We start from the raw sequence: 25,554 nt of genomic DNA on the forward strand, positions 1-25,554 counted from the left end.
AGACTCAAACATCACCTGTATACCAAATTCCACATTGGTGATTCTGCATCGTGCCCCTGTGGCACATCTCCAATGACAGTGCAACACTTCCTGCAGGACTGTCCAACACACCAAAACTTGCGAGCAGAGACCTGGCCTGCTGACACACCGATGAGGGACAAACTCTATGGACCCATGGAGAGCCTCCGGCGTACAGCAGCCTTCATCAGGGCCTCCGGAGTTGCTGTCTGAGCGAACGACGAAGAAGAAGAATAATAAAAAGACGGGAAAAAACAAACTCAAACTGCCTTTCTTTTTTCCGAATACATGTGTAAGCTTTGTAAACGTTCGCAGCGCCACAATTTTACATACAGGCGTTTTCCTCACCTTACATGTGAACACTCAGCATGGTAATCGAGGCTAACCACCCAGTTCCCACCACCCCGTTCAGATCAATGTCTGTCACAGAAAATATGGTGCATCTAACTAAACTTACTTCTAAAGTAATGTCAATTCTTTTTTTTATTTATTTGGTGTTTAACGTCGTTTTCAACCACGAAGGTTATATCGCGACGGGGGGTAATGTCAATTGTTAGACGCTCTCGCAACATAAACACAAAAACATGTGCGCCCATCAGAAAGAATTTACATGCGCATTTAGGGGAGTCAAGAATGACGATCATAGTCTCTAGTCTAACGTAAATATACAGATAAAAATCATGATTCTTCATCTCTATCTCTATGACCTTCACTCAGTGTAATGAGAGCTCAAATAAATCAATGTTCTTGTGGCGTGATGATATAAGCGTATATATACTAAAATTGGCAAAAATATTATTGCGACAAAGTTTGCACCCAAATTACCGGGGGCCCGGTAGCTCAGTTGGTAGAGCACTGGACTTGTGATCGGAAGGTCGCAGGTTCGAATTCGGGCCGGGACGGACACGGGTCAACTTTATGTGCAGACCCAGAGACGGCAGCCATGTCCCACCCCCGTGTCATCACAATGGCACGTAAAAGACCTTGGTCATTCTGCCATAAGTGCAGGTGGCTGAATACACCTAAACACGCAGACACCTGGGTAGCGCGACTCCGTTGCTGCTAGCTTTCCACTGGGAGGAAGCGACCCGAATTTCCCAGCGATGGGACAATAAAGTAATGAAAATGAAATGAAAATGAAAAAAATGAAAAGTGGTAATTCCCGTGTCATTTTATTCCAACGTTCTACGTTCACTTGGATCACTTTTCGGATAACTAATTTCCTTTACACAGATCACGTGATCGCCGCTCAGATTTCCCTGTACAGTGAGGGCAGGCATGTGGCTTTTCTCCTTTATGTTTTAACACGTGGGTTTTTAAATGCCCTTTCTGAGTAAATTTCTTTATACAATGAGGACAGGCGTGTGGCTTTTCACCTGCATGTGTCTCTTCACATCCCCTTTCCGAGCAAACTTCTTTGAACAACGAGGACAGGCATGTGGCTTTTCTCCTGTATGTGTCAACATGTGGGTCTTTAAATGCTCTTTCTGAACAAATTTCACTTTGCAATGAGGACAGGCATAAGGCTTTTCTCCTGTATGTGTGAACATGTGGGTCTTCAAATACACTTTCTGAGCAAATTTCTTTGAACAATGAGGACAGGCGTGTGGCTTTTCTCCTGTATGTGTTAACATGTGGATTATCAAACTGTTTTTGTGAGAATATTTTGCTGTGCAATTAAGGCAGGCATAAGGCTTTTCTCCTGTATGTGTTAACATGTGGATTTTCAAATACCCTTTCCAAGCAAATTTCTTTGAACAACGAGGACAGGCGTGTTGTTTTTCTCCTGTATGTGTTAACATGTGGATTTTCAAACTGTTTTTGTGAGAATATTTTGCTGTGCAATTAAGGCAGGCATGTGGCTTTTCTCCTGTATGTGTAAACATGTGGGTCTTCAAATGCCCTTTTTGAGAAAATTTCTTTGAACAACGAGGACAGGCATGTGGCTTTTCTCCTGTATGTGTTAACATGTGGATTTTCAAACTGTTTTTGTGAGAATATTTTGCTGTGCAATTAAGGCAGGCATGTGGCTTTTCTCCTGTATGTGTTAACATGTGGGTCTTCAAATGCCCTTTTTGAGAAAAAATTTTTGAACAACGAGGACAGGCATGTGGCTTTTCTCTTGTATGTGTCAACATGTGGGTCTTCAAATGCCCTTTTTGAGAAAAAATTTTTGAACAACGAGGACAGGCATGTGGCTTTTCTCTTGTATGTGTCAACATGTGGGTCTTCAAATGCCCTTTTTGAGCAAATTTCACTTTGCAATGAGGACAGGCATGTGGCTGTTCAGTTGTATGTGTTAACATGTGTTTGTTTACACCCCCCTTTTGACCAAATATTGTTGTACATTTAAGGCAGGCATGTGGTCTTTCTCTTGTCAACATGTGATTGTTTACTTGACGCTTTGAATCATGTGTAACTCCACTCGTGGAACAGACATATTGTCGTTTCTTACAGTATGGGAGTGCACATCTTGTCAAATTGTTCTTCAAACCAGGAGATTCATCTTTACCACTGCGTTCCACACTCTCAACGTGTTGTGTGGGTTCTACTGGCTCTTGTTTCACTTCCACTTCACAATCACAGCCTGCAGACAGAGGACAAAATGCTGCTTGCGTTACACAGTCACGTGCACTGTCTGGTTTCCTGTCCTCTTCAACTTCCACACCACCACAAACAAAACTCTCACCATGCGCATACACACTTGTTGCAGGGATGTCTTCAGTTGCAGAACTGCTGGTCTCGGTCACAGCTGGGAATGCCTCAGTCTTGAAGTCCTGCCCTGCATTGTATGTACACTCCTCTTTGCACTTGTCTGAGACCTCCATCACTGGCCTTGCTCCACCCTCCCCCACACCGTCTTTTTCACGCTTGATATCAATAGAACATGTACCCCAATCTTGTTCTGAAAATGAAGCTGTGTCTGCAATGGTTCCAAAATCAATTGGGATTTCTGCTGCCCCTTGTTTCAGTCTAACAACGTCGCTGTGAGCACTGGACAATGTTGGTATTTCAAGTGCCTCTTGTTTCAGCCAAACAACGTCGCTGTCAGCACTGGATGATGTTATTTCAGCTGCCTCTTGTTTCAGTCTAACAACGTTGCTGTCAGCACTGAACGATGTTGGTATTTCAGCTGCCTCTTGTTTCAGCCAAACAACGTTGCTGTCAGCACTGAACGATGTTGGTATTTCAGCTGCCTCTTGTTTCAGCCAAACAACGCTGCTGTCAGCACTGGATGATGTTGTTATTTCAGCTGCCTCTTGTTTCAGCCAAACAACGTTGCTGTCAGCACTGGACGATGATGGTATTTCTGATGTACTCTCCATCTGCACGTTGACTGTTTTGTCTGTCTTGAAATCTTGACCTGCTGATGCTGTAACAGAAAATTCAAAAATCTTTTGTAAGTCTCGTGATGAAAATTTTTACATACCTTTTTTGAAGGTATGTAAGACAGCATTCCTGAAAGATAGAAATTCACAACTCCCAAAGACAGAAAGATTCTCTTCCTGAAAGAAAAGAAGAGACGTTAACGAAAGACAGAAAAAGATGTCACTTAAAGGCACACAACTTCTCAGGAAAACAGTTCGGCTCACCTCTCAGATTTGGCAGGTCTTTGCATGGAATACGACCATCTGTCCACTTGGTCACATACCAGAAATGAACAGCGTGGGTAATCCCTGTGCATAGTGGACATTAGCTGATGAATTAAATTAAATGTCGTAAATGCAACCACTGGCTTCTCAAGAAATCATTTTATTCAGTGGAACCCCCCTTTAAGACCCTTCAAAAATCTGAGAAAATTGTGTTTCCACTGTACAGCAATTTCAACTCACAAGGGGCAGTGAGGAATTGTTAGTATGTTACCAAGTGAAGGGATGGTCTTATCCCATGTAAAGCCTGACCTGATCTGAGATGCTGATCCAAACCATTTTCACAAGTTAGTTAGTTAGTTAGCTTTTGCTTTTCGGGTCCAGCGGACCAGAATAGGCCAAATCAGGACCCCACAAGTTAATCATTACACTTTCTTTATTTGGTGTTTAACGTCGTTTTCAACCACGAAGGTTATATCGCGACGGGGAAAGGGGGGAGATGGGATAGAGCCACTTGTCAATTGTTTCTTGTTCACAAAAGCACTAATCCAAAATTTGCTCCAGGGGCTTATTACCTTACTGGGAGAATGCAAGTTTCCAGTACAAAGGACTTAACATTTCTTACATACTGCTTGACTAAAATCTTTACAAACACTGACTATATTCTATACAAGAAACACTTAACAAGGGTAAAAAGAGAAACAGAATCCGTTAGTCGCCTCTTACGACATGCTGGGGAGCATCGGGTAAATTCTTCCCCCTAACCCGCGGGGGGTAATCATTACACATATTTAGATTAAGACAATTATAATACACAAAATCAGTAACGTCACCCGAAGGCAACAAAAAAGTCAAAGCAAAACCCTATATGTCAAACAAATTAAGTAGTTTTAAAATTCAAATCTTAAAATAAAGACCAGACTCCTTTAAAAACCCCAAAAGAGCTGTAGAGCTGACCTCTGTAAAAATACGTTTCAAGCTCGAGGTGCCAAAATACTTTTCTCGTTGATCATACAGATCAGCACACTCGGTGATAAAATGACTCAGTAAAACCAGTATCACAGGCGTGGCACCATGGTGCCTCTTCTCTTTTAAGCAGATGGACATGTGTTAGATAAGTGTGACCAGTATGTAACCTGGCCAAAACACTTTCTTTTTTCTATTTGAAGCCACTAAAGGAAGTGGCTCTTACAGGTCAGGAAGCGTTTTATACAATTTGTTTTTCTTGCAGGTAGACCAACGGTCTTGTCAGAGTTTCAAGCCGTAACAAAGGGTCTTCCGACGTAAGTCAGTGAAAGGAACAGACTGCTCAGGGAGACGAGGAACCGCCATCTCTAGAGCATCCTTTGCTGCCTTGTCAGCAACCTCGTTGCCGTGTATGCCCATATGACTGGGCGCCCACATAAAATTGATAATCTTGCCTTCAGAAATAAGTTTAGTGTGAAGGTCGTGAATGTCGACTAAAAAAGGATGAGTAAACTTTCTGGTGGATATCGCTTCAAGAGCTGAAAGCGAATCAGATAGAATCAAAAAAGACTGATGTCTGGATTGATAAATTATTTTTAATGCCAAGATGATGGCCTTAAGTTACGCCGAATACACCGACGAGCCATTAGGGAGCCGGAGTTGAAGTGGTTGATGTAATTTCTTGTTAGAAACTGCTGCTGCAGCAGCTGAATCGTCTTTGAGAGAGCCGTCAGTAAAAATAAATTCATAGTCTGTGTACTTTGAGCACTGCTCAAGAAACAGCTGCCTAAAGACAGAGTCCGAGGTTTCATTCTTCTTGAAAGAAGTTAGGGAAAAATTTACGGTTGGGTTTTCTAACTGCCAGGGTGGTGTGTTTGTTGTCAAAGGATCGTCACAAACAGAATCAATATCTATAACGGCCCTTTCACATTCAGAAAGCATATGTATGCCGAAAGTTGGTATTTCAGTAGATTTGGCTAAACATTTGTCCTTCAGAATAGGATTAATAACACATTCATGAGCAGGGTTTTCGGGGTTTGCCTTTAGCTTAAGGTAATAGTTCATGGAAAGCCGAAGTCTGCGGATCTCCAGAGGAGGTTCTCGCGACTCGGCATACAAACTATCCACTGGTGTTGTGCGAAAAGCACCCAAACAAACTCTCAGACCCTGATGGTGGATGGGATCTAAGGCCTTGAGGACATATTTCTCTTTGCAGAACCATAAACAATACAACCGTAGTCCAGCTGTGGACGGACAAGAGACCGATACAGACGTAACAATGTTGCTCTGTCAGCCCCCCAATCCGTGTGACATAACTTTGAGAACGTTGAGACCCTTTTGACATTTGGTTCTTAAATATTTGATGTGGGGTAAAAAAAAAAGGTTGCTGTCAAAAATCAGGCCAAGAAATTTGACTTGTTTAGAAACTTTAATCTTATGGTAGTTTATAAAAAGAGAAGGCTGAAGAACTTCATGTTTTTTTCCTGTGGAAATGAATACATTCTGTTTTAGCCAGGGAAAATTTGAACCCATTCTCTTGAACCCATTTTGGAATTTTGGAAATACACAGCTGAAGCTGCCGTTCAACCCCAGCTAGTGTTCTTCCCTTGGCAGAAATTTGAAAGTCATCAACAAAAAGAGATTTGTCGATGTTATTGATTTTAATGTTAAAAAGTAACGGTGATAAAATACTCCCTTGAGGAACTCCCATCTCCTGTTCAAAAGAATCGGAGAAAGTAGAACCTACTCGGACCTTAAACTCCCTTTCGGTAAGAAAATTTGAAACAAGAAGAGCAAACGCTCGATCGAGTCACTTTCGCAGTTCTGAATATTATATGAGGCATCAGATGGACAGGAAGAAATTGCTATTCACAACACAATACAGATGTAAATAATTTGATGTAAAGAATAATCCTATAAAGTTTGAATCAAATCCGATGAATAGTTTCAGAGATATGATATTTCAATTTTTTTCCTTCAAGACATACCTGTGACCTTGAAAAAGGTCAAAGGTCACCAAAGCAGACGTCAAAGTGTAGAGGTCACTGGGAGTCACGTTCACATAAAATTTGAGCCCGGTCACTTTTATAGTTTCCGAGAAAAGCCCAACGTTAAGTTGTGTGTTGCCGAACAGAAAAGGCTAGTTATCTCCCTTGTTTTTCTGATAACGTTCGTAAAAGGCTACAGATGTAAATACTTTGATGTAAAGAATAATCCTACAAAGTTTCAATCACATCCGATGAACTTTGTCAAAGATATAAAATGTCTAATTTTTCCTTTGACGCTGACCTGTGACCTTGAAAAAGGTCAAAGGTCAACGAAACCATCGTTAAAGTGTAGAGGTCATTGGAGGTCACGACTAAACAAAATATGAGCCCGATCGCTTTGATAGTTTCCGAGAAAAGTCCAACGTTAAGGTGGTGTCTACGGACGGCCGGACGGCCGGCCGGACAGACTAACACTGACCGATTACATAGAGTCACTTTTTCTCAAGTGACTCAATAAAAATGGAAAGATTCCTATCAAACCCTAAGGTTTTAAGATCTGATAAAATACCATGCTTCCATGTTGTGTCATACGCCTTTTCCAAATCGAACAAGACGGACACAACGTGCTCTCCGCTTACCAGAGCGTTACGAGCAAATGATTCAAAACGAATCAAATGATCAGTTGTACTTTTATGTTTTCGGAAACCGCACTGGACTATGTCCAAAGCGTTGATCCTTTCCAAGTGCCACAGCAACCTCTCATGCACCAGTCTCTCCATCGTCTTACAAAGACAGCTGGTTAAGGCTATCGGCCGATACTTATTAGGATCCGAATGATCCTTTCCAGGCTTCGGAATGGGAATAATTATGCAGACCTGGGAACTCCAGTTTTGCACTTCGAGTATTCTCAAACAAACTTGGTGTATTTTCAGAAAAAATGAGCGTACTCCACACAGCGTTTGAACATCCATGATTAAAACATGCGCGCGTCCGTCACACCGTTAATTAAGTTTACCTATACATTTAAAACAAATGTTTTTTTCAATGTTTACTGACAAAAACTGTAATCATGTGACAAAATACTGGATCGGCTTCGGGATGGGCGTGTGAAGAAAAGTTGTCTAGGAATTTTTCTCGTCGTATTTTTTGTCCACTGACCGTACTGATCGTATTCTCGACAATCATGCGTACAAAATACGGCGAAATCGTATGGGTTCCCAGGTCTGATTATGGCCTTTCGCCAGTCAGGAGGAAAAGTTCCAGTAGACCAGATATGATTAAAAATAGTTAAAAGAACTGTCAGGACGTTTTCAGGGAGATGACCCAAAAGTTGATAATGGATATCATCCGGCCCTGAAGCTGAGTCATTGGATTTTAAAATGGCATCCTTTAACTCGTACATCGAGAAAGGGGAATTGTAATCTTCCAAATTGGCAGAATCAAAGGAAACGGGTGTAGCTTCAGATTTATCTTTAACTTTTTGAAACTCTTCAGAATAATGTTCCGAAGAAGAGTTATGATTTATTGTTGAAGCTAAGATATTCGCCACGTTTTTCTTGTCGGTTATTACTCGACCATGTTGTTTGAGGCATTGGACAACCTCTTTACGATTTTTACCTTTAATCTTACGGATAATCTGCCATACCTTCTTGCTTGAAGTTTTGAAATTAAGTTTAGAACAGAAATTGCGCCAAGAGGCTTTTTTTTACTCTTTTTGTAAATGAAACGGCTTTGAGCTCGAAGTTATTGGTGAGCGATCTTATTGGCTGACGTAGGGTATTGATACATATGCCGTTGAGCTCGTTTACGCTCCTGATTGACAGCTTGGCACTTTTCATTAAACCAAGGTGTTTTTGAACCTTTGGGTATGCTGTTCTCTCTTTATTTGGTGTTTAACGTCGTTTTCAACCGTTCAAGGTTATAAAAGGAGAAACAGAATCCGTTAGTCGCCTCTTACGACATGCTGGGGAGCATCGGGTAAATTCTTCCCCCTAACCCGCGGGGGGTTGGGTATGCTGTCTTTTGCGCATTGCACCAAAAGGGTGGAAAAGGTTAAAGCCGGGTCTTCAGAATTTAGAACTTCTGGGATTATTTGTCCTGAAGTGGAAAGACAAAATAAATCCCACTTAACTTTGGAAAATTTCCAGTGTGGAAGGGCTTCCTCGTCCTGATCCTCTTCAAAACTGACAAAACAGGGAAAATGGTCACTTCTACACAGATCCGAATGGACAAACCATTTCAAATCAAGAAACAAAGATGGATGGCAAATAGCTAAGTCCAAATGAGATTCTTCTCCGGATTGCGTTAAAAAAAGTACCCTCTCCGGAATTTAAAAGACACAAATCCAAGTTATCGATGACATCTTCGATAATCTTTCCTTGAATGTTGGAAGATTCGCTCCCCCAACGTCTGGAATGGCCGTTAAAATCACATACCAAAAGGAACGGGGTTGGTAATTGATGTATTAAGTATTATAGATCATTTTTAGTTAGTTAGTTAGTTAGCTGTTGCTTTTCGGGTCCAGCGGACCATAATAGGCCAAATCAGGACCCCACAAGTTAATCATTACACATATTTAGATTAAGACAATTCTAATACACAAAATATCCTTTTTAGTGACCGTAGTAGATGGCGATAAATACAAGGAACATACAGTTAAAGTTCTAGTACAAGAAATGCGAGCCGCAATTGCCTCGGACAAATAATATCAACTCTCGTAGTCGTAAGCAAGCCAAGACCCTGTCAATTTATTTATCTGGAAGATCATACACAAAATAAATGATTCGATTTTTTTTCAGGGCAAAAGACGTTTGTGGGAGACGTTCCATGCATAATAAGCTCTGAGGCGGGTTTTTAATGTTCCGGCTCTGAGGGGCTACTTTTTTTGCAGTCAGCTCAGATCACTCGCAACACTAGGTGTTGTAACTTGTAGGCAGTGTAACGCTTAACTTTGCTGTTTGTAACATTCACAAATGCACTGGGTATCACATTAGTAGGCAACTAAAAGGTACAATAAACAGATTTCGCAATAAATTATCATTCATATCAAAAAGAGCAGATTTTAGTGCATTTTTTTTAAATACAGTGGAACCCCCTCTGACAAACATCCAAAAATCAGAGGAAATCAGGTCTTAACAAGTCGCGTAAGGCGAAAATACAACATTTAGTCAAGTAGCTGTCGAACTCACAGAATGAAACTGAACGCAATGCAACGCAGCAAGACCGTATACTCGTAGCATCGTCAGTCCACCGCTCACGGCAAAGGCAGTGAAATTGACAAGAAGAGCGGGGTAGTAGTTGCGCTGAGAAGGATAGCACGCTTTTCTGTACCTCTCTTCGTTTTAACTTTCTAAGCGTGTTTTTAATCCAAACATAGCATATCTATATGTTTTTGGAATCAGGAACCGACAAGGAATAAGATGAAAGTGTTTTTAAATTGATTTCGACAATTTAATTTTGATCATAATTTTTATATTTTTAATTTTCAGAGCTTGTTTTTAATCCAAATATAACATATTTATATGTTTTTGGAATCAGAAAATGATGGAGAATAAGATGAACGTAAATTTGGATCGTTTTATAAAACTTTTTTTTTTTTTTTTTACAATTTTCAGATTTTTAATGACCAAAGTCATTAATTAATTTTTAAGCCACCAAGCTGAAATGCAATACCGAAGTCCGGGCTTCGTCGAAGATTACTTGACCAAAATTTCAACCAATTTGGTTGAAAAATAAGGGCGTGACAGTGCCGCCTCAACTTTCATGAAAAGCCGGATATGACGTCATCAAAAACATTTATCAAACAAGAAGGGCAAAGCCCATACGACTCACATGCTTGACCTTTACATGACCTTCAGGGTCAAGGTCAAATAACTAAACCTAGCAATGACATCATACACTAAGAACTGCTTTACACATTTTTCCTACCAAAATACATGTGACCTTAAGGTCAAGGTCATCCAAGGTCATGCAACACAAAGCTGTTAATTCAAGACATAGGAAGTACAATGGTGCTTATTGGCTCTTTCTACCATTAGATATGGTCACTTTTAGTGGTTCACTACCTTATTTTGGTCACATTTCATAAGGGTCAAAGTGACCTTGACCTTGATCATATGTGACCAAATGGGTCTCATGATGAAAGCATAACATGTGCCCCACATAATTTTTAAGTTTGAAACAGTTATCTTCCATAGTTCAGGGTCAAGGTCACTTCAAAATATGTATACAATCCAACTTTGAAGAGCTCCTGTGACCTTGACCTTGAAGCAAGGTAAACCAAACTTGTATCAAAAGATGGGGCTTACTTTGCCCTATATATCATATATAGGTGAGGTATTCAATCTCAAAAACTTCAGAGAAAATGGGAAAAATGTGAAAAATAGCTGTTTTTTAGACAACATTTATGGCCCCTGCGACCTTGACCTTAAAGCAAGGTCAAGATGCTATGTATGTTTTTTGGGGCCTTGTCATCATACACCATCTTGCCAAATTTGGTACTGATAGACTGAATAGTGTCCAAGAAATATCCAACGTTAAAGTTTTCCGGACGGACGTCCGGACGGACGGACGGACGACTCGGGTGAGTACATAGACTCACTTTTGCTTCGCATGTGAGTCAAAAAATGAAAAAAACGTTTGGGGATTTCATACCCAGGAACTCTCATGTCAAATTTCATAAAGATCGGTCCAGTAGTTTAGTCTGAATCGCTCTACACACACACACAGACACACATACACCATATGACCCTCGTCTCGATTCCCCCCTCTACATTAATACATTTAGTCAAAACTTGACTAAATGTAAAAAGGAGGTAGTCTTAACATGAGGGTAAATTTACAGAGAAAATGAATTTTGTGTTTGTTTGCTTGCTTAACGCCAAGCCGACCACGAAGGGCCATATCAGGGCGGTGCTGCTTTGACATATAACGTGCGCCACACACAAGACAGAAGTCGCAGCACAGGCTTCATGTCTCACCCAGTCACATTATTCTGACACCGGACCAACCAGTCCTAGCACTAACCCCATAATGCCAGACGCCAGGCCACTAGATTGCCAATTTTAAAGTCTTAGGTATGACCCGGCCGGGGTTCGAACCCACGACCTCCCGATCATGGGGCGGACGCCTTACCACTAGGCCAACCGTGCCGGTGGTTTCCACTGTACAGCAATTTCAACTCACCAGGGGCAGTGAGGAATTGTTAGTATGTTACCAAGTGAAGGGATGGTCTTATCCCATGTAAAGCCTGACCTGATCTGAGATGCTGATCCAAACCATTTTCACAAGAAGGAGTGAGCCTTTAAAGTCATCTTCTTCTTCTTCTTCTTCCGTAGAGGACTGGGTTCTTGCGAATGTCTCAGAGTCCTGCGTTTACAGAGTCCCAGGCTTTATGCTGTATGTGGGCATACGTGCCTTGTTGAAAGTATTTCAGATGAGTTTACTCAAGTTACATACACACACCCTGCGACCACAGGAACATAGGCTTAGTGGTTAAGGAATCGTGTGATAAAACCACGTTTTATCTCTAACTCAAGAGGAAGAAAAGGCAGTTGCTTCCCTTAAAAGTGACTTTGAGCGAAACTTGAATTTTTATGTTTTTGTTGTTGCCGCAGCCTGAGACAACACGACCCCCACAAACCTTACGCGTATATCGCTATCTCATTCTTTGGACCACAAAAAACATGTCGTGGAAGTCTACTGTTCGGAAATGTCGGATTGCAACATAACAAAACAGTTGCAGGTTTTGTCAGCATCAGTTTCTGCATTCTCATGTGTAATTGTTCTTTTTATTACAAAACACAAACTGAAATGTATTATGCTTCTGATGATTTTTGACAATCTGTGGTGAATATAACACCTATATTTGGATGGTTTGCAACTTTCATATTTTTGCATGATTTAAAGCAGTTGAGACACTTTGCCTTCAAGTGAAATTAAGACCAGGAGACATACACAGTAGAACCCCCTGTTTACGACTTTGGAAAAACCTTGAAAATTAGGTCATAAAAAGGGGGGGGTATTAAAAGGGGGGTTTGAGTTTTTGGCCGGTCGGTCATGAATTTGGTTGCAGTGTATGTACTGTCATGTTTACACACAAACACACAGTTGCAGTTTACTGTCATATCAAAACACACACACACACACCCACCCAAACACATTACAGCAGAACAACTTGAACTCAAATTTCAAAGAAAATTTACTCATGGCGTAATGCTCGCTCCCCGCTGAGTGAAGCACATTTGACATTGTGGCGCAACCAGTAAAATCCGAATGTCCTAACTCGATAGAAAGCATAACGACTTTTCTCCCGAATCATCTTTCCGCTCATATGAATGATTCGTCGCCTTGCATCGCTAAATTTGACCACGATCGTCGAGGTCTTCGTACAGGCTCCTCTCTTTGCGTACTTTCGCTTCGCCATCCTTCTCACCATCTAAATAACACAGAGTCCTTATTATCCTTGATGACACACAGGATTTTCGTATTCCGGACTCCCAAGGAAGTCGCCGCGGATTGCCACTTCGCTCGATTAGCGATTACTTTATTAGCTCTCTACTCAAGAGTCGGCGCTTTTCTTTTTCTTTCGCAAATCTTCGTTTCTCAACAAGACAGTCGTCATGACAAGATAGCGTGCAGAAAAAACCCGGATGTATCAGGATCTCGCGATAGTTGGAGGAGCGAGAGCCGCCATGTTGTGTTTTCGTCTGCTCGAAATATGCGCAAAAGTCGTAAATCATCCCAAAAAGCTCGGTCGTAAGGATTTGCGACTCCTAAGGAAGTCGCCGCGGATTCTATCGTGCGCGAGATTTAGTTTTTTTTCGTCTCGCGATAGTTCGAGGAGCAAGAGCCGCCATGTATTGTTTTCGTCTGCTCGACTACAAATGCGCGAAATTCGTAATTCATCCCCAAAAGCTCGGTCGTAAGTCGCGTTTTGGGGTGAGTCGTTCACTGGGGGTTCATTAGGCCAAAAAAAAAAAATTGTCTGTTTAGGGTAACATGACCAAAAAAAGTAGGGTCGGTAGGTAGGTAATTTTTTTTTTTTTTTTTTTTGTGTGTGTAAATGGCTGAACATTCACTTCTTATATTTGATGAATACATGTTTCAAAACTAACGTATAAATAAAACAGAGAGAAAGGGAGAGAAAGAAACGCCAAATTTCTCTTTTTAGCATTTTTACCTCTTTTTTTTTTTTTTTTTTTTTGAAATCAAAAAAAAGTTTTTGGGTCGGCGCCAAATCGATAGGGTCGGTCGGGTTACCCTAAACAGACAATTTTTTTTTTGGCCTTATATAGTAGAATGCATCTGTGGTAGCAAAATCGGTCGTAAAAAGGGGGTGGTCGTAAACAGGGGGGTCGCTAAGGGGGAGTTCTACTGTACAAGAAAGCTAAATCAAAACTGATGTTGCTGTCTGGGCAGGTAGCTTTTGACCTTTGCTGATCATCGAACGCAGAAGAAGAAGAAGACCTTAGCTGATTCATTTTGCTGAGTTGTGATTGGCTATGTCCGCCTCACTTACTTTTTAAGCTAACCTACCACAAGGACAATGATAAAATTAAATATTAGGCATGGGAATTGAAAAACGTAAAAAAGGCTGAAAAGTTTGAAGTAATAGCAATCGAAGACGCTTTGCATCAAGTTACTGGCGCGAAGCAAAGGCGCTTTCAATAGGGGGGTCCGGGTCTCCAAAGAACCCAACCCCATTTGGTGTCATCTGAGCTCCGAGTTTATCATTAAAATCAGTTTTTTTGCCTCCCCCATTTATTTTTGTGGTGGACACTTTTGGACACAATTCGCATGACTGAATTTTTTTGAAAAATTGCAGTGTTCAACTCTGTGCAAAGAAAGTCAATGAAACCAGATAATTTTCTACATGACTTTAAGCCCAAAGAGACCTGAGCAAGGATATGCGAGAAGCATTGTCCTTTTAACTCATAGTTTAAGGGTAGAAAAGAAACATTGTCCTTTTAACTCATAGTTTAAGGGTAGAAAAGAAACATTGTCCTTTTAACTCATAGTTTAAGGGTAGAAAAAAAACATTGTCCTTTTAACTCATAGTTTAAGGGTAGAAAAGAAACATTGTCCTTTTAACTCATAGTTTAGGGGTAGAAAAGAAACATTGTCCTTTTAACTCATAGTTTAAGGGTAGAAAAGAAACATTGTCCTTTTAACTCATAGTTTAAGGGTAGAAAAAAAACATTGTCCTTTTAACTCATAGTTTAAGGGTAGAAAAGAAACATTGTCCTTTTAACTCATAGTTTAGGGGTAGAAAAGAAACATTGTCCTTGTAACTCATAGTTTAAGGGTAGAAAAAAACATTGTCCTTTTAACTCATAGTTTAGGGGTAGAAAAGAAACACTGTCATTTTAACTCATAGTTTAAGGGTAGAAAAAAACATTGTCCTTTTAACTCATAGTTTAGGGGTAGAAAAGAAACATTGTCCTTGTAACTCATAGTTTAAGGGTAGAAAAGAAACATTGTCCTTTTAACTCATAGTTTAAGGGTAGAAAAGAAACATTGTCCTTTTAACTCATAGTTTAGGGGTAGAAAAGAAACATTGTCCTTTTAACTCATAGTTTAGGGGTAGAAAAGAAACTCATAGTTTATGGGTAGACAAGAAACTCATTGTTTAAGGGTAGAAAAGAAACATTGTCCTTTTAACTCATATTTTAGGGGTAGAAAAGAAACATTGTCCTTGTAACTCATATTTTAGGGGTAGAAAAGAAACATTGTCCTTGTAACTCATAGTTTAAGGGTAGAAAAGAAACATTGTCCTTTTAACTCATAGTTTAAGGGTAGAAAAAAAACATTGTCCTTTTAACTCATAGTTTAAGGGTAGAAAAGAAACATTGTCCTTGTAACTCATATTTTAGGGGTAGAAAAGAAACATTGTCCTTGTAACTCATATTTTAGGGGTAGAAAAGAAACATTGTCCTTGTAACTCATATTTTAGGGGTAGAAAAGAAACATTGTCCTTGTAACTCATAGTTTAGGGGTAGAAAAGAAACTCATAGTTTAGGGGTAGAAAAGAAACTCATAGTTTAGGGGTAGAAAAGAAACATTGTCCTTGTAACTCATAGTTTAGGGGTAGAAAAGAAACTCATAGTTTAGGGGTAGAAAAGAAACTCATAGTTTAGGGGTAGAAAAGAAACTTTATGGCCCTTCTTTTTTAACATACCAAAATATTTTACGTGTCAAAAGTCATAAAACAGTCGTTCTCTTGAAAACCTAGCTTACTGCTGTAAATATATTTTTCACATCTAAAATCCGTATCAAGTAATCAATAACTGAATGTACATGATCAGTCATCACTGTTCACACACACACAACATCACGTTACACACTCACTGCTTGGAGTTGTCTCCATCACCATACTGTAAGTACTGGACGATGTTGGTATTTCTGTTGGACGCTCCATCTGGACGCACACCGCTTTCTCTGTCTTGAAATCTTCACCTGCTGGTGCTAAAACAGAAAATTCATAAATCTGTTTGAAGTCTTCCCTTCATCGTGAAAACATGTTTACAGACCTTTTCTGAACGTATGAAAGAGAACATTCCTAAAAGATAAAAATTATTAACTCTAAAAAGACAGAATGATTCTCTTCCTGAAAGAGAAGAAGATATGTTCACGAAAGACAGAAAGAGATGACACTTAGCGGCACATTCCTTCTTGTGTAAACATATCTCAAAACAGTTTGGAACACAATCTCAGATGTGGCCAGGCCTCCGCATGGAATAAGACAATCTCTCCACTTGGTCACATACCAGAAATGAACAGCCTGGGTATTCCCTGTGCAAAGTGGACATTTGATGATGAATTAATTTTGAAAATGGAACCACTGGCTTCTCAAGAAATTATTTCCCATGGGGTATCATTTTAGTTTCCGAGCCTTGGTATTTGAAGATTTTTGAACAGCTAAAAAAGGTAAAAGTGAATTATGACAACATAATTATACACATGCTTAGATAATTACACAACACGTTCCGTTAAAGCGCATTTTCAGAAAAAAACACTGCAGGGTTTCATCAGTTTTCACCCTTACGTACACAACCTTCCATCACACTACAGGCTGATGACTCTTCAACAACACGGTGCTCCATCTTTCACACACACAATATCACGTTACACACTCACCGCTTGGAGTTGTCTCCATCACACTACAGGCTTATGACTCTTCGACAACATGGTTCTCCATCTTTCACACACACAATATCATGTTACACACTCACCACTCTCCATCTTTCACACACACAATATCACATTACACACTCACCGCTTGGAGTTGTCTCCATCACACTACAGGCTGGTGATGATTCTTCAACAGCATGGTGCTCCATCTTCACTACCACAGTCCACAGCTGCTTCCTCTTCATCCTGATGTTAGGTGGCTTCACCTGGTGGACATACAACATATCTCATTATTTATTCAAGGCACATATAATTATGTTTGCATTGATTATTGCCAATTTTACTGAACTTAGTCATGTGAGGCATTGCTCTGTAATAGACCCCCCCTCCCCCCCCACCCCACTCTTCAGCAGTGATATAGATAGATTCTATTGCTCTTGCTCTGTATCCTTCGTCCTGTTGGTATTGTTTTCGTCGGGCCCGGTTGCTGCGCTAGGTAGCACTGTGTGGTAGGCCAGCCTCTCAGCACAGGGACTGAAATTGGATGCCAGGCATGACATGTAGGGCAGCAAATGCCGAGTCTCAGTGATTATTAAAAATAATAGTGGAAGTTAGCGGATCATGAAAAATGCGAGATTAAGCAGAATGGAGCTCCATGTGTTCAAGCCTGTAGTTGTTAAATTAAATGCGGTATGTTTGTATTGTTTGCTTCAGAAATGTATATTTCGTACATTAGAGCGTTCGGAACTTTTCAATCGCATAAGTAGATCCAAAAAAGTCTAGCTCTTAAACCTGTATGCTATCAAAGGTTCAGGCCTGTTGTTCTGTAAGTGATTTTGGTTGCTGGGTAATTTAAGTTACCGAAAAATAGCTAGCCCTACAAGTTTACAGAGAGAAAGAAGCAGAGGGGGGAATAAAGCAAGCTTGGCTACCAACCCACCCATGTTATTATTTCCCACAGGCACAGGAACACTATCCACTTTATCTTTCACTCGAGGGAAATTTGGAGCACCAACCAAATGAGGATAGTTGTCCTGTACAGGGATGTCCTCAAGAAAATTAAGGAGAAGAAGAAAAATATGATATCTTTCTATCCTTTTCTTTAGTTTTCAAAGTCAAAGTAATGAGAAAGTCCTCCTGTTAAACCGCATTTTGCATGTCCAGGGATGGCAAAATCATCGCGCGCCGCCAACCAGCCGAGTAACTTCAAGAAAGTAACAAGCCTGTACAAAGTTTGACAGGCCCGGTACATGTATACCAGACAACAAATTATGAGCGTTAGATTTCTTTACACCATTTAAAGTAAATTAAACAGCTTTGATGCGCACAGGAGCCTCATTTTTGTTTCACTAGAACATATCGATGATATTTTTATCTCTTTAATTTGACCAGAAAACAACGTTTCAGTCTCAGAGAGATCTATCGAATGCCAAAGCTGATTTTAGGTAAACCTGATATCGTTACACAAATTAATGATTCAATTCCTTTTCCTGGGCCCAGCTTTCGCATTTGAATATATATATACCACAGACTGAACTGATGCTTCCTTGCCAAAGTAACGCTGAAGGGGTCTATGTCGACCAAAAGTGGGTGCATTCCCTCTCAGCATTTTCCCTGTATATATAGGCAAAAAAAAAAAGTCTGTTTACGGTAACATAAACCAAAAAAATAGGGTCGGTAGGTCAGAATTTTTTTTTTCTTTTCAAAAAACCATATTTTAAGTTACTTTTTAAAAAAAAAAAATTTTATTATTATTTTTTTTTCTTCCCCAAATGCCAAAAAAAAGTCTAGGGTCGCGCGAAAAAAATAGGGTCGGTCGGGATACCGTAAACAGACTATTTTTTTTTTTTTGCCTAAGAAATACACCCGGGTGGATTTCCAGTAGGAAAGTACGATACCACTCAATCTCGCGCCAACCTAGTGACTGCCTTTACCCGATTTGAATAACCCTAGCTTCACTTCCCCTTCCAAAATGGTGGTGAATCTTTTGGAAATCCTGAATTCATGTGCGGCATTCACCCAAGCAAACATGCTTCGGCGAGAAAGGCGGAGAATCTGAATGGATTTAGATAAAGAAACATGCCCACCCCCCCCCCCCCTCTCATAATTTCCCATACAGTGCCGATGACGACATGGGTCCTAACATTTTGACAGAGTGGTTACGTCCCTTGAATGACAATGGAAGCAATAAGGCAAATGTGTTAAAGTGTAACCCCCCTGTTATGCCCCCCCCCCCCCCAATTTAAGACTTCCTCTCTTATAAAATAAAGACCCTGTTTTCTCAGTCTATTTGCATGCATGTTGTTCATAACCTCTGTAAATTTACTCTAACGTTAAGACTTCCTCCTTTTTAGACCAGATTTTCTCAAATTGTTGGAGGTCTTAAAAGGGGGGTTCCACTGTAGGTAAAACGCATGCGCACGATAAAGATCCCAGGGTCACAGCGAAAGCCTCAGGCCTTGGAAACACGAATACATGCATGCAAAAATATGAAGCCCGGGTGTCCGTTCGGCCAACAGCCAAAAAAGTAACCATTTCAGTACTGACCCAAGACGACCCAACCCGGTCCCTAGCCCACTTCAGGTCTCCTCTAGCAGCCGGCAACCAGCTGTCTACATCCCCCCCCCCCCCCCCCTGCATTTTTATTTTTTATTTTCATACAAAGCCGGGTTTTCCCCGTCTAACATGCCCCTAATGGCTTTGCCGTGAGGGCGTAAAACTTTCATTTTCTCTCTGTAGGTAAAACATATTTTTGAATAAATTTGACCCCACAATAGTGTACAGTACCTAAGGTTGATCATCAGTACTTTGGAAATGAGGGTGGATATTCCTTGTGGAGTGTTCATACGAGAGTAACATGGACGAAAGTGCACATCTTAGCATCAACAGTTCAGCCGGATACCAGTAAGTTCGTCACACGGTAGATTCATCACCGGTCCCCGGTAACTTCGCCACAGTAACTTTGCCACAGTACTAATAGTGTGACTTTACGTGATATATTATTAATTAGAAAAAACCCACAGTAAACACCAAGTTCCAAAGACTTTCGGGCCACGCCCTTCTTCAGTGAAATGAATGTAAGCAAACAATGACGTAAAATTCTTGATTACAAAAGAAAAAATCGTCATGTAAAACGTCACAGCCAAACGTCATAAGTTTCGTTCTCTCTCTCTCTCTCTCTCTCTCTCTCTCTCTGTCTCACACACACACACACACACACACATAGGAAACAAACTGCATTTTCAGCGATCCCTTAAGCACTTCCAAAAAAGGAAAGGTAGACATCCAAAGGCACAGGTAAGCCCTAAGCGATATAAATCACGCAACACCTATCCCGAGTAGGCTTAAACATTTCAGTCAAACACATTCAGGCCCTCAGGATAGTTGGTACGCAACTTATACCGCCAGAACCTCTCCCTTTGCCTCCGGATGTCCACGTTATCGACTTTGACCTGTTCAATTACATGATATATTATGATCAACAGTCAAAATTTGATGATACAGTGTCTCATATTGAGAATATTTGACCAGTTAGATTCCTACCCAATTCATTGCTTCCTTTCTTGAAGATACATTTTCTTGTTTAAAAAACTACAACTGCTGGAAATGTGAGCTTGGCATGCTTTTGTCTTCTAGTTCTAGATTCGTTTGTGTTCTCTATCTGTCTTTGCAGTTTTCCCTGCTGTTGTTATGGCAATTACATGGATTTTGACTTTAGCAGTATAATTATAAAATATTTGTGAACTGTTAGTAAGAAAGTGTGCTTCAGTTGAATGACACGTATGTTTTGTATGCTTCACTTCTATACGTCAGAATTGATGGTACCTGATTTGAAAATAAAGTTGTTTAGGTGTGGACATTTGGATTTTGTTTGAGATTCATCTCTCTCTCTCTCTCTCTCTCTCTCTCTCTCTCTCTCTCTTTCTCACACACACACACACACTCTCTCTCCCTCTCTCTCCCCCCTCTAGCTTTTTGTCATTAAAAATGTGAATCTTGAATCTCTCCCACAAATCAAACATCTGAAAGCATAAGCTCTAAGCATTAACACCCGCCAACCGGCCCTGCCGGTAACTTTGTCACCCGTGACGAATCTACCGTGTGACGAACTTACTGGTAGCCGTTCAGCCTCCATAAGCTTCATCTCACCTCACTGACACTCAAAAAGAAGATATAATTCGCTATTCGAAGACGAAAGATGCGTTCAGCCGAATGATAAGATGGTTACACCGGTTGTACAGCCTGGGGGGCTCCATAAACTCCTCGTAGATTGTCCAACCATGCAGCGCCCGACACTATTGCTGGAGTAACTTGAATTTGAACTCGAGCAAGACTAGACTACCCGAAGTGAGAATTCAAGTTGCTCGGTCCGGGACTCGCAAAGCGGCGTTCCACTTCCACCAGGCGGCTTTTCACGGATTGATACCTTCTTTTAGGCGTGTCGTTTACCTTACATGATGTTGCTTCACACAAGTGTGTGTGTGATCACTCAAAGATTCAATGACTGTCGTTTTATTCCAGCGTCGCGGACGACGCTGGTATCTGCGGTCGGGAAGACTTTCCACGAATTTGCCTGCAGGGCGCCGCCATGTTTTCTGTGCTCGACTGCGAGCAGACCACAGGCACATTACACCCAAAATTCTTGTAGGCATACACAGACGCAACATAGCATATACAGACAATAACACCCACAACACTTCAACTGCATATATATGAAAGGAATAAAAATAAATCCGCAAATCAGTCGCGCACAAAACACCAGAAAGAAAAACAAGGAGTACCAAAGCGGCGTGCAGAAACTAAACTGACTCGGAGACTGAGAAGAAACATTTATCACACGATGTGGATAGCAAACATTAAAATAAAACAGATGAGTCAAGCAAAAAATAAACACAAATATCGAAAACACAATAAACAAAGGTAAAGAAAACAAGTCGCGTAAGGCGAAAATACAATATTTAGTCAAGTAGCTGTCGAACTCACAGAATGAAACGCAATGCCATTTTACTCGTAGCATCGTCAGGCCACCGCTCATGGCAAAGGCAGTGAAATTGACAAGAAGAGCGGGGTAGTAGTTGCGCTAAGAAGGATAGCACGCTTTTCTGTACCTCTCTTTGTTTTAACTTTCTGAGCGTGTTTTTAATCCAAACATATCATATCTATATGTTTTTGGAATCAGGAACCGACAAGGAATAAGATGAAAGTGTTTTTAAATTGATTTCGACAATTTAATTTTGATAATAATTTTTATATATTTAATTTTCAGAGCTTGTTTTTAATCCGAATATAACATATTTATATGTTTTTGGAATCAGCAAATGATGGAGAATAAGATAAACGTAAATTTGGATCGTTTTAGAAATTTTTATTTTTTTTTACAATTTTCCGATTTTTAATGACCAAAGTCATTAATTAATTTTTAAGCCACCAAGCTGAAATGCAATACCGAACCCCGGGCTTCGTCGAAGATTACTTGACCAAAATTTCAACCAATTTGGTTGAAAAATGAGGGCGTGACAGTGCCGCCTCAACTTTCACGAAAAGCCGGATATGACGTCATCAAAGACATTTATCGAAAAAAGGAAAAAAACGTTCGGGGATATCAATCCCAGGAACTCTCATGTAAAATTTCATAAAGATCGGCCCAGTAGTTTGGTCTGAATCGCTCTACACGCACGCACGCACGCACACACACACACACATACACCACGACCCTCGTTTCGATTCCCCCTCGATGTTAAAATATTTAGTCAAAACTTGAGAGAGAGAGAGGATTGAACAATGAGGTCACGTTCTCTGTCACATGAATACATATACACACACTGAAGGCTACTTCGGACACGAACACTTGCCAACAACTGTGGTTGGACATGCTTTTGAAATGTAATATTTTTTCGACATGATTTCTGGACATACGAATCCCGCTGTGTTGCCTACTGATGTTGCGAATGATGAAGGTTTTGAGTTGACTGACCTTGAGGAGGGATTGCATCAGGCGTTTATCGTCTCAAATTATATCCTTGCTACTTTTCAGGAGTCAACTATTGCCATTCATGGTAACTTGGATAGTCAATGTTTTTATTTGTTTGATTCCCATCAAAGAAACAGAAATGGTAACCATTCTTCAAATGGCGCTGCAGTTTTGATGTCATCAAGTTAATTCCTTTGCAGAATTGATTGATTTTCTCAAAAGCCATTATCAATGTGTTTATCAATTAACACCTGTTCATTTCTGTCCAACTGCAATGCAAACTCAATGTGGAGGAAACAAGGATTCATTACAAACAAGTCATCCCTGTATATCAACAGATTTATGTACCTCAATCAATACTGCTAGTATGAGTGACAGGAATCTAAAAGGAACAAGAAGAGCAAACGCTCGATCGAGTCACTTTCGCAGTTCTGAATATTATATGAGGCATCAGATGGACAGGAAGAAATTGCTATTCACAACACAATGAGTCACGTTCACATAAAATTTGAGCCCGGTCACTTTTATAGTTTCCGAGAAAAGCCCAACGTTAAGTTGTGTGTTGCCGAACAGAAAAGGCTAGTTATCTCCCTTGTTTTTCTGATAACGTTCGTAAAAGGCTACAGATGTAAATACTTTGATGTAAAGAATAATCCTACAAAGTTTCAATCACATCCGATGAACTTTGTCAAAGATATAAAATGTCTAATTTTTCCTTTGACGCTGACCTGTGACCTTGAAAAAGGTCAAAGGTCAACGAAACCATCGTTAAAGTGTAGAGGTCATTGGAGGTCACGACTAAACAAAATATGAGCCCGATCGCTTTGATAGTTTCCGAGAAAAGTCCAACGTTAAGGTGGTGTCTACGGACGGCCGGCCGGACGGCCGGCCGGACAGACTAACACTGACCGATTACATAGAGTCACTTTTTCTCAAGTGACTCAAAAACAACCAAACGCAAATGTACTACTACTTCTACGACTCGTTTGAATGTAAAACAGAAATGTAACACTATCTGTGACAATGACGGTTCTACGACTCGTTTGAAGGACAGTATAGATCGAACCTTAACCCACAACTACGACAATTTGTGTCAGACTTTTTTGAACAGGAAAATATGCCTCTGTTCAACAGTAACCAAAACATGGAAGATGTTTTTAAAACTTTACAGAAATGTAACACTAGCCTATCTGTGACAATGTTGCTTTTGAATTGAACCCACATTTGTTGAACAGGAGAGAATGTTCCTGTTCAACAGTGCCCAAAACACTGAATCTGACGTTTTTGAATCTTTTCTGTCATCTAACTGAATCTGACGTTTTTGAATCTTTTCTGTCATCTAACCCAATTGCTCATGACTTCATCGATCTTGAACATGCCTACTTTTCAAAGAAAGACAGACAAAAGCGAAATCTGCATGTTAGCCATCTGCCTGAAATGGTCAATGCACTTTTGTAAAATTGTCACAGCTGTAATGCACTTTTGTGAAATGGTCAGTGCTGTTGTGCACTTATGCAAAACTTGGTGCTGTGCTGTTAACATTTGAACAAAATGCATTTTGTTCAAATGTTTAGTGCAACTTGCTACTATATAATCGCTGTATGCGCTTTGTGGTAATAATGCACTGTTGTGAAAAGTTTGCGCTAAATGTTGGCACTATGCATCATTGTTGGAGCACCCTCCTGTAGATGCACCATGCTGAAAAATGTACTTATGAATCAAGCATTGACTGAAATAAACAATTTATATATCCAGCACAACATGCAATTCATTAACTTTTGACCCTAACCTTTAACACTTCCCAAAATAAATCTTTGGTGGACATTGCATCGACGCTGTTCATTTTGAATGAACATTTTTCTTGTAAAGTTACTGTCGTGTACACTAAAGATGCGTCGATTCGCTACACAGGAAACAACGCGGTAACGCCGGTAGTGACCTCCCCTCCTCAGATGTCTTTGTACGAAGTGGATTCACAGCGCGCGGCGCGTTGTGCAGCGTTGCGAAATACAACGCGCACTGTCAATAAAACGAAAAACAGAGCTCCATTCTCTCTCACTCTTTCAACTGAATTCACCATATATCGCTGCGCCGATGTCATATCGACTTTTGTTTCATATTTATTGACCGCGGCCTTCGGCCTTGGTCAATAAATATGAAACAAAAGACGATATGCTCCCCCTCGGACCGACACTTGAAAAAGCAGGTCTGTCAACAACCCATCAAACATCTTATAGTATTTTGGAAATCTTTTTATGCTACAATAATATTAATAATGACAGCTTATATAGCGCGAACTACAGTAATCTATGCTCTCCGCGCTTAACACACGAACTATGAATAAAGACATACTTTGTAAACATTAAATACATGTCAATTCTTACAAAATAACGTAACAATAAAGTTACAACAACACATTAGCCACTTATTGAGAATACCATGCTTGACAGGACCTCGCGGTCTTTTAAGTGTAGAGACAAACAAATATTAACAAGTCGCGTAAGGCGAAAATACAACATTTAGTCAAGTAGCTGTCGAACTCACAGCGGAATGAAACTGAACGCAATGCCATTTTTCAGCAAGACCGTATACTCGTAGCATCGTCAGTCCACCGCTCATGGCAAAGGCAGTGAAATTGACAAGAAGAGCGGGGTAGTAGTTGCGCTAAGAAGGATAGCACGCTTTTCTGTACCTCTCTTTGTTTTAACTTTCTGAGCGTGTTTTTAATCCAAACATATTATCTATATGTTTTTGGAATCAGGAACCGACAAGGAATAAGATGAAAAGTGTTTTTAAATTGATTTCGACAATTTAATTTTGATAATAATTTTTATATATTTAATTTTCAGAGCTTGTTTTTAATCCAAATATAACATATTTATATGTTTTT

At 40.2% G+C, this 25,554-nt stretch overlaps 1 protein-coding gene across 1 annotated transcript in view; it reads right to left on the reverse strand.

Moving 5' to 3' along the window:
• Positions 1-1,361: 1,361 nt before the first annotated feature.
• Positions 1,362-25,554, reverse strand: part of LOC138980693 (uncharacterized) — a 47,659-nt gene continuing 23,466 nt past the window's right edge. Inside the window, exons 2-5 of the mRNA XM_070353601.1 lie at positions 16,839-16,959; positions 15,911-16,027; positions 2,531-3,391; positions 1,362-1,468 (exon numbers count right to left, since the gene is read on the reverse strand). Of these exons, the coding sequence (XP_070209702.1) occupies positions 1,362-1,468; positions 2,531-3,391; positions 15,911-16,027; positions 16,839-16,959 (1,206 nt within the window). The remainder of the gene's footprint in view (positions 1,469-2,530; positions 3,392-15,910; positions 16,028-16,838; positions 16,960-25,554) is intronic.

Source organism: Littorina saxatilis, linkage group LG11 (genome assembly GCF_037325665.1).
Source record: "Littorina saxatilis isolate snail1 linkage group LG11, US_GU_Lsax_2.0, whole genome shotgun sequence".
NCBI classification, from domain to species: Eukaryota; Metazoa; Mollusca; class Gastropoda; order Littorinimorpha; family Littorinidae; genus Littorina; species Littorina saxatilis.